Below are 17634 nucleotides of genomic sequence, written 5' to 3'. Positions count from 1 at the left end.
AGTATTATTTCAAAGTATTTTAAACACAGCAATATAAACTAAAATCCCAAATTGATAATGCATTGCAGATGGATGAAATAGTACTGAGTTATGAGGCAACATCAATCTTTTTGTTTGCAAAGATGTTTACATCACTAACCAATTTAAAGTTTTAAAAAATGTCTTTTTAAAAAATATTTTTGCCTCCTTTGATCTTATAAATTCCTTCAGAAATAACATTGTGTGAACTTATAATCCCTCTCATGCCTAAACTAAGGCAATAACCTGCACATATTTCATCTTTATTAGGTCTTAAAGAGAAGAAAGTATGCAAAAAAAGTTGGAGCTGCTGTTATACAAGTTTGTTATCCGCAGATTCTTTTGATGTGACTTGGAAGTGGAGGTCAACCATCTACCAAAAATGAAGCAGCTTAAATGAAGGTGCCATTGACACTGGAAGAGCAGCAGGCAATGTTGGTGATTCAGCACTGACATGTGCTTTCAAACACATGTGAAGTTAATGCAAGACCACATGTAATCCAGATACATGTGAATGTCTTACTGCCACCTAGTGGTTACAGCTTCAAAAGGCATTTGTGTCCTTGTGGGGTAGAAAACTTGTTGTTGAATGCTGTAGTTGACAGTAAAGCATTTTGTAGTTTAATGTAAAGATATGAAGGTAAGATCTTATCCATGAGTAGCCTGCATGTTTCCAGTTTGCACAGCAGTCCCTTTCACTGTTCTGACATCATACCTCTGCTCAGCAAAGCATGATCCCAACTAGACAATCTTTTTATGAGCTCCTATTTTTAAAATGTCAAACTGACACATTCAGAGCCTCCTGCAGATTCTCACAGATGCCATATGTGTACGCTTAAAAAACAGCAACGCATAAATTTCACTTCTCTGTTGCTGCACGTGAGCTTAAAGAGCTTGATGACTTGGCTGAAGGCATTGGTAAGCAGCAGCTGAGTCTGTGACGCATTAAACTTTATGTCTTCTCGTGGAACATAATGTGAATGTAAGCACATTTCACGTGTCTGTGTTTTGTAATTCTTTCTTATGCAAACAGTGTTTTCTGATGACTCAAAATTGTTTTGATTTTATGATACATAGATTTTGTTCAGTATGTGTTTTGTTGGTTAACTGTCAGTTTGTATGCATGCACTTTGAATTACATGTTCTTGCTATTACAATTATTATTTTCTGCTACAGTTCCTTAACTTCCCCTTTGAGGAAAATTAGTCTTTATGAATCAAATCAGAATGTGGAGGGACAACATTCAGGCACTAACAAAGAAATGACTGCAAGTGAACCAAAACTTCACCTACAATGTTTGCTGTTTTTCTAGCACTGTCTCTTTATGAGTGGTGGGAAGATATGTGACCATTGGTCGCTTTGCTCAGTCTTACACAATCACCACCCTGAAGTTATGCCTACCCCGGTCACTGCAGTTGAATGAATTACTTTCCTTTTCATGCCACTTGGCGCAGACAACCCTCTCTAAAGGTGAAACTTAATCTGAAGGGTCAGAAATGATCTAAGACAAGCTAAATGTCTCCCTATTAAGCCTCCAGTTTCATGCAGTTACAGCAGAGGGTAAGGAAACATCTCAAGTTTCAGCTGAAGGTGAGAACTTAAACAACTCCAAGTTAAACTGAATAAAATTTAAAATGTTTCATGAATCAATCAAATTAATTTATGCATTTCCTCTCTGAGTATCAATATTGTATTGTTGAGCTAACTTTTAATCACTTTTTGTGTAACAATGTTATTGTTACAGATTATATATTGACATTATCATTAACTTGCCTGTCAGAATGCAAAGTCTCCGTTATATGAAGAGACTCTGGGATCCAGCACAAGCACACCGACTTCTGCGATTTGCAAGCCTGCAGAAATCTACACAACAGATGCAACACCATAAGGTATTTGTGCAATTTAGAATGGACAGTCTGGAGTATAGCAGATGCAGTTGTCGAAGGGGCTGATAGTATGTTGGAGTGCAGGAGAATAATGGGAAGCAATTTTAAGAGGTGCAGAAGAAGTGTTGGTGCAGGTCAGATTTTAGGGATGAGATGTGGACAGGTGTGTTAATATCAGATAACACCCATGTTGCATTAATGAACAGACTTATTCTACTGAAGTCCAACTGATCAACTCAGTGCAGACTGACACATCTTAAAGGGACAGTACACTGACCATGACCATAAGAAGAGTTCTTTTTACTTTCAATTGAGCTTTTACAGCATGAAAAAAAAATGTACCTGCTAATGTCACATTGATGTCATCAAGATATGATTGGATCAAACCTTAGGATTTCTTAATAACAGTGACATTTGAAAATGTAGACATTGGCATGGGGGGATATTGTGTTTGAGTTGAATTATGGAGGAGTTTGACTCAATGAGAACTAAAATTATTTTACCTCTGAGGATTTTAAAAATATAATAAATGAAGGGACACGTACATTGAGAGATTCTTTGTCGAAGTAAGATCTACAAAATATTCCCTAAAAAATGAATGCAACACAGAAAGAATCAGAGATGCCTAAAATGAGAACAGGATCAGGGTTCTAAGTTCAAAACTTACCATGCCTTGTGTTTGGTTTGACCTTAATTTAGGTTAGCCATTAAACAGGATGGTGTTACTAACCCTCCTGACCCATATATTTTGCAGTCCTGTGATGGTGGGAGTATTAAAAGCTTCTCAGGTTGTACAGTGGCATCAAGTTCATTCACATTAGACTGGTTTTGCTTTTTTATTGTTAATATTGTTTGTATAAAATCAATACAATATGATATGTTATGTTAAAACAACAATAACTACAACCATAATGATTACTACAGTGATTATGATTACAGTTCTTGTTGCTGGTGTTGTCATTATAAATTATTATAAGTTAAAGTGGCAGCCTAATGTTGTTGTTGAAAAAAGCTTTTATTTTGAAATCCTCGCAATAGTTAATTTGTTCTTCCTGGTTGAAGAGCAGACGGAAACAAGACCGAAGTCGTGTCCAGTCCGGTTCTAACATTTGGCAGGATTCTTAATGTGGGTCATAAGTATGTTACTTTTAAACGTGTTTGAGGTCTTTATTGTTAACAGTTTGTTAAAATCTTTGTAAATAATGAGAAGCTATTTGAGAACCCATGCATCTATTTTGGAAACTTTATAGTCTAACTTCTACATAAAGAAATTAAATGGATTCATTTAACTTTGATTTAGTGAAATCATTCTCTATGCATATTGAAATTCCTTCAGTTCAAACAGATACTTAAGACTTGTTGTGCATCTTCATAGAAATAAGAATTTTCTAAGACAGTTATCCATGCTGCAGGGCTGCACGGTGGTGCAGTGGGTAGCCTTAATGTAAGGATGTGTCTGGTTCGACTCCCGGCCGGGCAGGTGCCCTTCTGTGAGCAGTTTGCACGTTCTCCCGTGCAGGCTTCCTCCCACAGTCCAAACACAGTCACCAAGTAAATAGGTCACTCTTAATTGCCAGTAGGTGTGAGTGTATTGTCTCTCCATGTTCGCCCTCTGATGAGTTGGTGATCTGTCCAGGTTGTACCCTGCCTTCTGCCCATTGCCAGCTGGGATAGGCTCCAGCCCCCCACGACCCCGAACAGGATGAGCAGTCAAGATAATGGATGGCTAAATCATCAATACTGTGTTAAATGGGAACTAGAAGGATCAGAGATGTCTCAAAGAGGAGTGTTAGACCATTTTCAGTACAAGGAAAAGGATGTGGATGTGCCAGTAGCTTTGAAGCTCCAGCTACAGGTGGAAAAACCTTGGATGCTGACTAAAATAGCTCCTCTATTATCATCTAGTTCTCACTTCTGCCACAAAGTGTGGTTGAGAGTAAATACATATGATAGATAGTATATGATATATTTAGAAGTGCAGTATTGATTGTTTATTATAATGAAAATAAATTACATGTGTAATATGTGTTTGATTAGATGGGATTTCAATACAGCTGTAAAATTATTTTTGAGAAGTGAAGTCAGAAGATGATATTCAATAGTTAAAAAAAAATCATCAAACATGACAATGTAAGACTATTTGAAGCCTGATCAAAAGAAAAGTGACTGGGGCCCTGACATGTTGGTAAAGAACAGCATAAGCAGTGACACAGGTGCGGCAGGCCACCATCTATGAAGTGGCATGGTATAGGTCACTTTTCAATCTCAGCACTACTGACTGTTTTTATGTTTCCAGCATGGTTCCCAGTCTTAATGCTAATCTTAGTGAAGAAGTTGCCAGCCTTAAATACATACACATTTCACACACGTGGAAGTGGTGGGGATCTTCTTAGCTCCTTACACATTGTGAAAATGTTGTTCCTTGGCCCATGTTTTATTAGATTACCACAGTTACAAAGCACATGGTTCTAACAAATAAGTAGCCTATCAAGTTAAGCAGAGTGCCAGAAATTTAAATGTTACAATAAACAAGATTACCATGTAGTGAGTGTGGAGCAATTTGTTTATGAAGGATCTTTGGGTCCAGGGCAGTTCCCAACTTTACACTCTTTAAGACCATAATACCAAGTAGTATTAAAAGCCAAATGACTCATGAGGCATCAGATGATCCAAAGATTGACTGTTCCACTTTAAACCTCTGTCATGCTTCCAGGTAATGGAGGACAACAAACCATGGGCTCTGTTCTCAGAGGTGGGCGAAAATGGTTACCTGGAAGAGGTCACTGACATAATGAAACAACACTTCAACATCGTCTGCCACAAAGACTTCCTTCAGGACTCCAAGTTGTACGGGCCGAAAATCAAGGCATTGTTTTTGTGGTTTGCGCTCCCGGCAACCGAGCCTTCACTTCTTCGCCAGCTCCCCTCACTAAAGGTGGTCGCCAACGGAGGAGTGGGCATTGACCACCTGGATGTCCCGTTCATCAACAGTCTGGGAGTGAAGGTTACCAACACGCCTGGTGTGGTGAGCAATGCCACCGCAGATATCGCAATGGCTCTGCTTCTGGCATCGGCACGTAAGATTGTTCGGGGTGAGTCAACTTGAGTTAGCTGTGATAATAAAAGCACAAAACCACATCTACAAATTTCTGGACAGGGTTCAAGAATATGTCTGTATGAGCCTTTGTCCCCAAGGTCAAAGGTCAGCTAAATGCTTACAACTAACAGAACAAGATAGATTTTTGTACTACTCAGCCTATCTGCATAGTGAAACCATCATTGCTTTAAATAGCTTTGTGTTTTAAGGTCACCAAATAGCCACTGATCCAAAGACCACCCATATACCACAAGACCTGATGGGAATTGAAGTCACTGGGTCGACTCTGGGGATCATTGGGATGGGACACATTGGCAGCAGAATCGCTCAGAGAGCAAGAGGCTTTGACATGAAGATCCTGTACCATAACAGGAACAGGAGGTACATGTTTGATGACTTGAAATTAGTTTTACTTAGGAAACAATGTGGTAAAAAAATAATTGTGAGTACTGCATTTAGCTGTTTTAAAAAAAGGACAATTGAGTTTCCATTTTTGGTTGATTTCACATGTACATTATTTTAATTTCTCGATGTTGTGTGATCTCAAGTACCCAAAATAATATAAAAATATGAAACATAATTATCTGTGTTGTTCAGGAGCGTTGAAGATGAGCAGGCGGTCGGGGCAAGTTACTGTGCGAACATGGATGACCTGCTTGGACAGTCAGATTTTGTCATGATAGCAGTTAATCTGACCCCTGAAACCACCAACCTGATCAGCCACAGAGAGCTGTCCCTCATGAAACCTACAGCGACACTAGTGAACATCAGTAGAGGTGGGAATCATTCAAGTTAAACAGTTGCAGGAGTTAACTTTTAATTTATCCTGAAACACTCAATCTGTAATCTTGTTCCTTTTCATGTCTCAGGTCTGGTTGTGGATCAGGATGCTTTAGTTGAAGCGCTGAAGTTCGGGAGGATTGGTGCTGCAGCGCTAGACGTGACTCACCCTGAACCTTTACCAAGGTCTCACCCACACTCTCATTGAATGAAGACTGTGTTACTTTTGAGAGAAGAAATTCACATTCTTCCTCTTTCAGTTCTCTTGAACAGCCTTATTTTAGATCTGATTGTCTCATTATGACACTGTTTTACTGAGCTTAAGGTCAAAATGATCTCTTGAACCGCAGAGAAACACACTTTATCACAGAATGTACTCAGTCCCTGCACAATTATGTTTGTGCAGATCAAACTGGGTACAGCTACTTCCATTTGGGGCCAAGACTCTGTTTTATGGATTTATAATGCTATTACAAATTATTTCTTTAAAAAAACAACTATTAAAACATATAATGTCCCCTTTTATGTCTAAAGGGCAGAAATCAGCGGTTTTCTAACATTTGTGTATGATCACTACAAATGGACTAACCTGATGGGTGCCATAGATATACCAACAGAAAGTAACCTCCTTCAACACTATGCTGTAAACAGTTTTCTAGCCTTTTAGCTCATTGTTTTTGTGGCCTGCAAATGCTGCTGTTTTAACAAAGTTACAGACTTGAAAAAATGGGCTAAAATAATAATAATAATAATAATAATAATAATAATAATAATAATAATAATAATAATACATTTTATTTATATAGCACTTTTTAAAAACATTACAAAGTGCTTTACAGCGTGCAAGACACAGCGAGTGAAAACACCAAAGCACATGACAAAGGTAAGGAGAGCTAAAATGAGTTAAGTAAAAGACAATAATCAAAACTATGCAGAAATTAAAAAGGCAGTGATGAGTTAAGAAGTAAAAGCACATTTTAAAACGTGTGTTTTTAAAAGAGATTTAAAAGAGGACAAGGATGTGGCTTGCCTGATCTCCTCCGGCAGGTCATTCCAGAGTGACGGGGCCCTGACTGCAAAGGCCCAGGTCGCCTCTGGTTTTTAACTTCGCCCTTGGAAGTTCCAAGAGGGACCTGCCGGAGGATCTCAGGCAGCAGTTGGGGACATACATTTTAAGGCATTCACTTAGGTACTTAGGGGCCAGTCCATTTATGGCTTTAAAAGTGAGTGTTAAAATCTTAAAATCAATTCTAAAACCCACAAGCAACCAGTGAAGGGAGGCTAAAATGGGTGTGATGTGTTCCCTTTTCTTGGTGTGTGTGTGAGGAGTCTGGCAGCAGCGTTTTGGACTAGCAGAAGTTTTGAGAGGTTGTGTTTGCTTAGGCAGGTGTAGAGTGAGTTACAATAATCTAATCGGGAAGTGATGAATGCATGCATGACAATTTCTAGGTTATGGTGTGAAAGGAAGGGCCTGATCTGAGAGATTTTGCATAGCTGGTAAAAAAAAAACCCAGACTGAACTGTGGTTTTGATATGTTGGTTGAAGTTAAGGTCTTTATCAAAGGTGATGCCAAGATTCTTGCAGTAGGGAGTGACAGGAGAACCAAGCTGAAATGAGGAGAAAATCTTTGATGAATGTGGACCTATAAAAGGCTGTAAACAAAACAAATCAAAACAAAACACACAACAACTACATGCTACCTAACCAGATAGACAGTTAGCATCACTTGGTGAACATACAGTGGGGTGTGTAGCAGCTATAAAGTCAGACATCCTGCTAATAAAGTGGTGGAGACCAAAAATGGAGCTAAAAACATAAGCTGATATTGAAGGTATATTAAACATGCTCAAACATCACTTTATATCACTGTCTGCATACATAGTTTGAGGTGTTTATATGCCAGTGTTGACCTTACTGTTTCATATACTGCCCCAGTATCCAAAAAAACAATCTACCAAATAAGAAAGGTTGACAAAGTACATTGTAACAAGTCCGTGCGTACAGACAAGCAAGTACTTATTCATTTTAGCTATTCTTCTAACAACCTCTCTTCCTCTTCCTCATATGCAGGGATCATCCTCTCCTTCGTCTCCCCAATGTGCTGATCACTCCTCATGTTGGAACAAACACCTACAATACAACAAGAAAGATGGTGCAGAAGATGGTAGATAATGCTGTAGCTGTGCTGGAAGGCCAACCTATTCCCAACGAAGTGATACGTAAATAACTTGACTCACTACACCTGATCTGTCCTGAGTGTACTGTGTTTTTCTACTGCAGAATGAAGCAATTTTAAAAGGTCATCACTTATTTAGTTTTACAGTGTTCTGTCCAATTATATGCCGCAATCACTGTGATTATTATTATAGTATCAATATAACTAATAATGCTGTTAGATAATGTTTGAAATCACTTTTCTGTAAAGAAATGTTGAGTATGAAATAATCTGCTGATTTCATGTATATGTGCAGCCTCATATCTTTATTGTGTTTAAAATTGCTGATACATTTAGATACAAAGTCATGAAGGTGCTGCATCTCCTTCAAGCCAAGGTAATAATGATACGAATAAGAATAAAACTACCTCCTATTTTGCACTCACATTTGGGAATGGTTCCTACAACTCAGTAAAAACTTTGAATTGTCTGCCCAACAAAATCACAAGCCCAAGTCATCACCCTCCATGGCATTGCTTTTATGTGTAGCTGGGGCTACGGGTGAAAGAGTTCAGACTGCAGGTTAAAATATGTCCTATAAATTATTTACTTTTGGTGAATGATCACCAATCATGGTAATACTTCCTTAGCATATTTGTTTGCCACAGGGTGATGTCCTCTCTTTTGTTTTCAGGTAAATTAATTACTTCTGTCCTTTCACATTATCCTAGGAAAAAAAAGACACTATACCACACTTAGACCATTTAAGTAATAAAGTAGCAATGGATTTATTGTCTGATCAGTCTTAGAAAGGCTTAAACTTATACACAGGCTTAAAAAAGTGCCTTCCTTGTAATATTATTGTAAATCGAAAATAAATGTTTCTGTCATTGGGAGCATTTTAGCGTCACAGGCATGCAAACATTTAAAGGTCCTGGTTCTATTTTCATTTATTACAACACAATGTATCCATATTCTTCACTCTAAATAAATGAATTATTTTTATAGCAGATTTTTTTATGGAATAAATGTATTTCGTATTCATATTTGAATAGCCCATGACTCATTAAAAATGATTATTTCCATATCTGTGTTGCATTATTTTTTACATGTTTTTTTCCTATTTATTTTGATTGATTTTACTATGAGTGACACATAGCTGTACACTTTTCTACTATCATATATTTTCTGTTACTGCTCAACATTTCCACTAGCTCAATAGGAGTTGTAGATCTCTTTAACATACAAATCTTTGTGGAGCTGCAGTCGGCCATTAAAATGCCTGATTATAAAGAAATTCCGAAACCACTATTTAAATATATTAAGGACATGGATAGATAAATATGAGTAGTTCCAAGTGAGCTGTGTTTCTACTGTTTGTAAATGTCTAACAGAAAATTTCCGGGATGATTTAACTCAGGCATTTAGAGGGGCTACTAAACCGATTCAGTCATCAGCAGTCGACGGTAAAGCACGAGCACTGAAAGGTCCACAACACCAGGCAGTGAAACAGAAGTGATAAAACTACCGGGGATATTATTTTAAGGAAAACAAACATTTTATTTATTATTCTTCACCAATTTGTATTTCAGCCAACTGAGCAGCGCCATGTTTATCTCTTCACAAAACTCACCGCCCTCATTCAAAGATTTCACCCTCGTCATGGTGAGTGGATCTGTTTCATGGTTTCACTTTGAGGCAAAAGGGCAAAACTCCCTCACATAAACGATACTCTTATTTTTTTAATCTGTGTTTCTACCAGATTATTATAGGTTCAAGGTCTTCCGGGATTAATATCCTGCTAATGTTTGTATCAGTAAACTAAGCTGAGTTTCCTGGATGGAAGTGATGCATGGTAGTCTTTTTTTTAACTTTATATTTTATTCATTTCACCCTCCTGTTATGTTGCGGGTCAAGTTGGCCCTTTTTAAAGTTCAAATATTTAAAAAAAAATGTATTAAGTTAAGTGTATTAAGTATTTTTTCGGTATAAAACTTCTTCTGCTTGGTTTGATAGGCGAAACCAACATATAACATGAAAATTATTGCTTGCACATATTTCACAGTCAAAATTCTGACTTTAAACTCAGAATTCTGATTTTAAATCACAGGGGGAAAAAAATGGTCCAATATATTTTTTTATTCTTATTATTTTGAGAAAAAAGTCAGAATTCTGACATTAATCTCAAAGTTCTGACTTTAATCTCAGAATTCTGACTTTAATCTCAGAATTCTGAGATTAAAGTCAGAATTCTGATTTTAATCTCAGAATTCTGATTTTAATCCACTGGGGGAAAAAATTAAGGTCCAATCCATTTTTTTATTGTTATTATTCTGAGAAAAAACTCAGAATTCTGAACATTCTGAATTTAATCTCAGAATTATGGCTTTTTTCTCAGAATTCTGACTTTAATCTCAGAATTCTGACTTTAATATCAGAATTCTTACTTTAATCTCAGAATGATAATAATAAAAGAAAATATATTGGACCTTAATTTTTAATTTTTTTTTCAGTGGCCCTAATCCTGCGAACATAACAGGAGGATTGAAAATGAAAAGGAAGGGTATGTGATGTCGATAGTAGGAGCTTGATGCATATGAGAACATGAATACTGGGATTCCTAAAAACTAAATCATAGCTGACTGGATGTGATTTAAGAGAAGGGAGACTTAAAGCTCCAGTGAGGAACTTTCAGCTTGTGTTATTTGTGTGGTTTGGCGCCCTGTGTTGACAATGCGATTATATCTCTGTTGATTATTATGTACATGTGTAAGTAGTGTTTTCTGATGACACATCTCATCCTGGATTCTTTAAATAGTTTATAATGTTTACACAGGCTGTTTCAGCTGCGTGGTAACAATTCACCTGACATCTACCCAGCAGCATTGGCTACAAATGTTAAAAACGGCCACATAGAAATGATAGATGTTGTGGCTGGTGTTCTTGTGTGCTTTCGTAACTCATACGGGGGCATCTGTATTGATTTCAATATTTTTTATAAGCATTTAAAAACTTTCTCTCTAACTTTAGCTTTTGTGTTGTTCTGATTGGACTAAATCAATTCAAATCTTTCCTTAAAGTAGCTAATCATTTCAAATGTTGTGTATTCCAAGACCATATTTTTCTCAACATTGTTCCCTTTAAAGTCATTGATGTTCTGTTTTTAACTTTGCAAAGCACTTTGACTCGCTCTAATTGTGCTTAATCATTTGTGTTGTGAAAAAAAATAGACTCCCCAAACAGTCATAGTGGAAAAGAGCATATCTTGTGTGTTCAGCTGTAAAATTCCAGCACATGAAACTTATCCCTCCTGTGCTGCTGACAGCGTGGGAGTCAGACACAGTGCGAGATGACAGATCAGACGGAAACTTAACATTGTCATGGTCTGGTGTTAAACCTATTTGATCAAGTTTACTGAGGAAACTATTGGAGAGACAGATTGAGGAAGGGTCACATCTTGTCTCCTTTTCCAGGGCTACATTATAAAAAAAAGTATATTTAATTTTTTATGTATTTTCATTACTTTAATGCTTTGCATGATTGTTGAGATATGTGCATCAGAGTGTAACTATGACAAAGTTTTGATAGACAAAGTTATTTTGTGGAATGGGATAAACCTGTTTGCTTTTTGGTTTTGCAACATTCCTCTACTGAACAATTAAGTTTTATATCTGTCTGATTCAGTGTACTCTTTTCCTCCCCCGCAGCCAGCAGTTGCTGTTGGTAATGTGGGCCAGCTGGCTGTAGACCTCATGGTGTCCACACTTAACATGAAAAGAGTGGGCCACATTCACACTGACTGTCTCATCCCCATGGCTGGGAACAACCCGTACGCCACCAGCAGTGAGGAAGTGGAGGAGCTGCACACACCTGCAGAAGGTGATGTCTGATCATTACTGACAGATTCCATGACCTCATATGGGCCTGTGTGGGGTACTTTGGAAAGATTTTAAATACGTTTTACAAGAAATAGCAACCCTTTAGTGTTGGGGTCATGGTTTGCTTACTTGAAATAAAAGAAAAGGATGTATTATATATTAGTTACCAGAGTACAGAACTAGGTGATCTACAGTGTTCTTGTTTTCTAATAGAGTCTAATACAGTGAATTTACTAAATTGAAGGTTGGCTCTTAATAGGGGACTTAAATATAGTTGGGGAAAATATATTTTAGCATAATCCTGACTAAAACGACCAGATTTCATGCAAGAAAATGCTTTTTTATTTGCAGGTGGAATGGGACTTTGTTGGGATTGCATTTTTGTTGATTTTTGAATGGGTTGGGTCGGGGGGATGAGTAATATTTAACTCAACATCCATGTTTTGGTCTTAAATGAAAAAATTGATTGTCCTTTTTTTTTGTAATTATGTTTTTATTGGCAACCAAAGAGCAATTACAAACAATTTGCTTTGTGCTTGTTTTGACAATTAAACATCTTCAGAATCTGGTGAAACAGAGAAGCAAGTGGAGTGGTTGTAATAATAGTGAAAATAATAAAAAATATATATTATGCTAATAAATAAATATAAGTACAAATACATAAATAAAATAATATAAAATAAATAATATTAAGAATGTTAATAATATCAAAAAAAGAAAGAATTGATTGTTCAATAAAATATTTAACACTTGATAAAGTTCTACTCACAAATAAATCTGTTTTAATTGTATTATTTTAGATGGATGTCTGCTTATAACAAAACAAATATTTATGCTTGGATATGATACCTTTCAATTAAATTCCCAGTTAATTCCCATAATTTCCAATTTGAAATATTTCCAAAATTCCCCAGCTTAACTTCCCATTGAAATGTACCAGAAATTTACCGATAATTTTCCACCCCTTTGCAACCCTAGTTTTTTTTTTTTTTTTAAATATATTTTTATTGATTTTACATGGACATACATTCATAAAAATCGAGGATAAGATGTTAAATATAGACACAAATATAATATAGTCAAAATTAGCCTAGAAAGGAACATCAAGGGTGCTGGTGGAACGTACCAGGCACCACTAAACCAACAACAGAAACCTTAAAATGTTAGAAAAAAATAACAAAAGCAAACAAAACAAAAACACATACACACACACACACACGGGGGGGGGGGGCTCCAGTTGCACACATAGGTTAAGTGTTGCCAGTCAAAGTATTTTAACAGTGTACCAAATCTGCTGGATGTTAATCAGTCAAACTGCAGCCCATCAAGATCCTTGACAAAGTTCATAAAACCATCCCAAGTGCTATGGAAGTTCTGGAGGGTGCCATTTACACTGTATCGGATCTTTTCCAACTGAAGACTAGACATTATATTACGGACAAGATGAGTGAGCAGCGTTCTTCCAGTTCAGCAATATCAACCGTCGTGCCAATAGGGAAGAGAACGCAAGAGCTTTTCTCTGTTTGGTAGTTGCAACCCTAGTTTTACCACTGTGATTAAAGTATGATACAGTTCATTCACAAGCTGCTTTGTAAAGTTGAAGGAAATCCAACACGCTCAGAAATCTCATTCTCATTTAATTTTCTCATCAACAGTGTACACAGCAGCAGATCTGAAGTTAGCAGTTCTTCAAATCAGGGCACCAATTATTCAGGTACTGTGTTCCATCATATTTAACTATATGATCAACTGAGTTAATAGACAGCAATCCATGGACCTGCATTTGAAAGCTTTTTATGTTGTTTTATTTCAGACTAAATCCAAAAAGTTCAGACAGCTGCTTGTAACTTGGATTAAAGCCAGCGGGTTCTCCAGGACTGTCGTTCTGTCGAGCAGCCACGCCTACCAGAGGGACGACCAACAGATGCAAGGGTACCTAACTTTATGCTTAACGTATATGAAGTCTCATTTCTTTCCCTGTGCTGTTTACATTCATGTTGTCTTACAAACCTGTCTGTGTTAGCACTGCATTGAGGTACCTGGTCACTCCGTCTCTGCTGAAGCTGAGTGCGGACACATTCAAAGAGCTCAGCTGGAGGGAAATGGAGCGAGTGCAAGCCTTTCCAGGAGTGACGGATGTCAACACAGAGCCGCGCCTGTACATCCCTGGAGGAGGAATAACCAAAGGACTCTACACAGACAGGTACAGAGAAGAGAGATGATGTATCAGCCTCCAGGCAAAGTCACTTAGTATCATGACTGACAGTTGGAAATGTGCCCCATAGTACACAATATTATGGGTTTTGTGTGCTAGCTAGAATATGTGCAGGAAATAATCTAATCTAGTAGAATAATAACAAAACAGCATAACTACCTCTGTATATTGTAAATTCATGACGTGGAGAATTATCTACAAGTTTTGTTCTGGGCTTGACCATGTGTGCTGCATGTTGTGCTCAGCTGTGCAGAGGATCTCCCACTGGCTGTGCTGCTGCTCTTCTGTTCGGAGGGCGACAACATCCCAGACGCCTTCACGCTCATCAATCACCTGAACGACTGGCTGCATCTGCTGGACAGTCCTGTGAGTGACACACTTTATCATACAGTCTTTTGCCTGATTTATGCTTCTGCGTCGCACCGACACTGTCACCTACGCTGTAGGTCCGCGTTGCCCTTTTCCTACACACAAGTCTACACATGTAGCCTGACTTGCTCCTCCTCCAAAATGTAACTACAGGTCGACATAACACAGAGTGCAAGCCCTGTGATTGGTCTGCCAGGCAGCATCATATTTCCTGTGTTTACATCATTTCTGGAATCGTCGTCTTCTCTCTTTTCATCCGTGTGGTAACTTCTGTATGATCAACAGCAACATTCATCAGTTCCAGCTTAGAATAGCACGCTCAGAGTTGCTGTAGTTGCTTGTGCTCAAACAAGCAGAAAACGTAGTAGGACTGGAAACAGGTGATCTGACTGGAAACACACTGCCTACAACTGTTAGGCCGAGTATTGAAGAGCTACGCAGATATCCTGACGCGTGATGTACACTGCAAAAACTGAAATCTAAGTAAGATTGAATATCTCAGATAAGGGGGGGATTTGCTTATTTTTTGCATGATAAGATAGTTTTTCTCACTAAGCAGTTTTTCTGTTAGTGTTTCACTTGTTTTGAGTGTTTTGGTCCTAAATTATCTCAGTAAGATATTACAGCTTGTTACTGAGATTTTAGGACTTATATTGAGTAATACATGCTTGAAACTAGAATATCAACTGTTATAAAGCTGTTTCATCAACACTCTCAAGTATAAAAATGCTTTTTTCCCCTTTTTTTTCCCCAATTATCTTTTTATTTTCATCATTTTATAACATACAAGACGAATACAACTGCTTTTTCAAAGTCATGATTTCTTATTTCAAGCATGAAATAATTGATTAGTGTCATGATTGACACAATTTTATCTCTTCACACAATTAAAACAGATGACAGCCAAATGCAAATCCAGTTTTATTTACAATGAAACAATAGAAAATATGTACTGCTATTTATTAGTACAGCTGGCACAGTACTGTAAACTGACACTTAATATTGAAATATTTAACATTTCAAACTGTTTCAAACAGAAATAATTACATTCAGATAAGTTCTTCCAAATAACAAGGCAGAAAATGATCCTACATAATGAGAAATATATTCTTAACTTTTGTCTGTCCATCAAGAAAAGTAAATTAGTTTTTAGTATAACTTTGCTGGTTTCAAGAAATGTAATGCCTCGTGCATGTCATTATGTCAAGACAATGGCACTAGCATTTACTTAATTTAAGAATATTTTCAACATATTAAGAGAAGAAGTCTCATATTGTTGTATTTCTATCAAGAGAAATGCACTTGTTATTAGTGAAAATACACTAATTTTAAGGTATTTCTGGGTTCATTGGGGTTAGATATTTTTACTTGTTTTGGAAAGTCTTGACAAGCCAAATATTCTTAGTATTCTTATATTCTTATATTGCTTAGTTTAAGTAATATACCCCCAATTTGTGTATATTTTTTCTTTTTTTTTGAAGGCTGGCTTTTTGCAGTGTAGTGCTCAGGATGGCGTCGGCCACGACAGTGTGGAGTCAATGCAGAAGTATAAACCAGGCTACAGGGACACTTTGTCTTTAACATTTTTCCATACCACAAGAAATTAAAAACTTGAAACAAAAAAATAATGTTGTGTGACTTCAGACTATTTCCTTCCATTTATGTATTTTACTGATTCCTGTTTCAGAGCCAACAGCCCAATAAGTGGAAGATCCCTACTTCCTGGAGTCTCCTATTTGGCAGCGGCATTCCTCCAGCACTCTTCTGATACACACATACTGGTATTTGTTTTTTGCTATATTTAGCACAGCTTCTGGGAAATGCAGTGAACTCTAAAAATGCTTGGATGTTTTCTTTGACATTTGTATTTTACAGAGCTTTGTGAAATATTCACTCGTGAAAATCTGATTGGGGAAAGGATGATTGTTTTTGGTACCCTAAGCTGATAATACCTGGGGCAAGGACTGGGGATAGGACACTGTGTCGTCTAAACAACGTCATGTGTTGAGTTTACCTGGCGTGACAGACTTCACAACATGGTTTTAAACTGATCCTACCTGTCTGCTTTTTGACTTGCATCCCAGTTTACCATGATCTTTTTATGTAAAAACATAACATCATACACAGGAACAGATCCAAACATGCACTTCAGTAGTACTATTGTATACTAAAGAATATTATTGTTATAGTTTTTTTTCAATAAAAGATTCTTACAAAATGCTGTGTGAATTTATCGTAAACTATTAGGATTTCTCTTTTGATACACTCACTGGACCCTGCCTCTGCCCGCTTGACTGAAAGTGGTTGGAATGGTGCCATCCTGTATTCCTGGCAGACCCACCCGCCTTGCTGTAATTTGATTCCTCTCTACATGTTACAGCTTACATATTGGTAACATGGAGACAGAACGCTAATTCATACTCTCACCCTGTGAAGCTTTTTCCGCCAAGTTGGTGGTTTATTCCCTTCTGTCTGCTTTGTTTGGAATGGTTTCTGTGTAAGCTAGTTGTGGGAGAGGAATGTCCTGACTGCAGTCTTTAGTAGGAGTAAAACTGCAGAGAAACCACAAAGTGAAGGCTTTACTCAGACATGAACAGCCAGCAAAATATTTTTCCTAGAATTAGTAGCAAGATTCTGCCAAAACATATTTTATCAAATAAAAATGAATGTTGAATTCAAGTTGATTTCCAACCGTTAATCCTGATTTCTGTTCAAAATATTCGAATAAAAGTAAAAGTTTGTCTCTTTAAATTCGTCCTGCGACATGCTAACCAACTTCACCCTATTTTATGTTAATAAGACCAAAACGATGATCAATGGGGTAACATTTCATGGATTGGTATGTATGTGCCAAACTATTTATTTGCTAGGGGAGCTAACCACTTGCCTTAGCAAGAACAAGTCATCCTTCTGCCATTTTTTTTTTTTTTTCCGTCAACACTCGTATTGTACGTTTTTTAGTACCAATAGAGTAAGAAGTGATTATTTGTGTTTTTTAAACAAGCGGCAACCTCCAGTCTAAAAATATGAGTCCAATGTGGGAGTGCTAAAAACTGCAGTTCATCAAGGATCCACTTGAGGCTGGCTCTGGAAGTACTGGAAACCACATACACACCAATTCAAAATAGCTGATCTTTACAGCAGAAATAAACATGTTTACAGCCTGGTACAAAGACGAGTGTAGTCCTGATAGCTCATTTCTCGGGAATTTTTTTCTAACGCGGTAATTTGGAAG

General features: G+C 37.2%; 2 protein-coding genes across 4 annotated transcripts; both read left to right on the top strand.

Moving 5' to 3' along the window:
* The first annotated feature begins 1497 nt into the window (after positions 1-1497).
* zgc:136493 (uncharacterized protein LOC692276 homolog) lies at positions 1498-8942 on the top strand. Of its 3 annotated transcripts, XM_034704163.1 has the most exons (7): positions 1498-1608; positions 1799-1907; positions 4618-4996; positions 5211-5382; positions 5599-5777; positions 5871-5967; positions 7853-8942. In XM_034704163.1, the coding sequence occupies exons 2-7, from the start codon at positions 1800-1802 to the stop codon at positions 8007-8009; spliced, it is 1092 nt and encodes a 363-aa protein (XP_034560054.1). In that variant the 5' UTR covers positions 1498-1608; position 1799; the 3' UTR covers positions 8010-8942. The 3 variants fall into 3 exon arrangements, with proteins under 3 accessions (XP_034560054.1, XP_034560056.1, XP_034560055.1); XM_034704165.1 differs by lacking the exons at positions 1498-1608; positions 1799-1907 and adding an exon at positions 2953-3041; XM_034704164.1 differs by lacking the exons at positions 1498-1608; positions 1799-1907 and adding an exon at positions 2966-3030.
* Positions 8943-9379: 437 nt separating this feature from the next.
* On the top strand, positions 9380-16617 carry psmg2 (proteasome (prosome, macropain) assembly chaperone 2). Its single transcript, XM_034705599.1, has 7 exons — positions 9380-9602; positions 11645-11816; positions 13471-13529; positions 13629-13747; positions 13839-14018; positions 14276-14396; positions 16087-16617. Exons 1-7 carry the CDS (start codon positions 9546-9548, stop codon positions 16165-16167), a joined length of 789 nt encoding a protein of 262 aa, XP_034561490.1. The 5' UTR covers positions 9380-9545; the 3' UTR covers positions 16168-16617.
* The last annotated feature ends 1017 nt before the right edge of the window (positions 16618-17634 follow it).

This window comes from Notolabrus celidotus, chromosome 16 (assembly GCF_009762535.1).
Source record: "Notolabrus celidotus isolate fNotCel1 chromosome 16, fNotCel1.pri, whole genome shotgun sequence".
NCBI classification, from domain to species: domain Eukaryota; kingdom Metazoa; phylum Chordata; class Actinopteri; order Labriformes; family Labridae; genus Notolabrus; species Notolabrus celidotus.
This window is presented reverse-complemented; position numbering and strand designations above follow the sequence as displayed.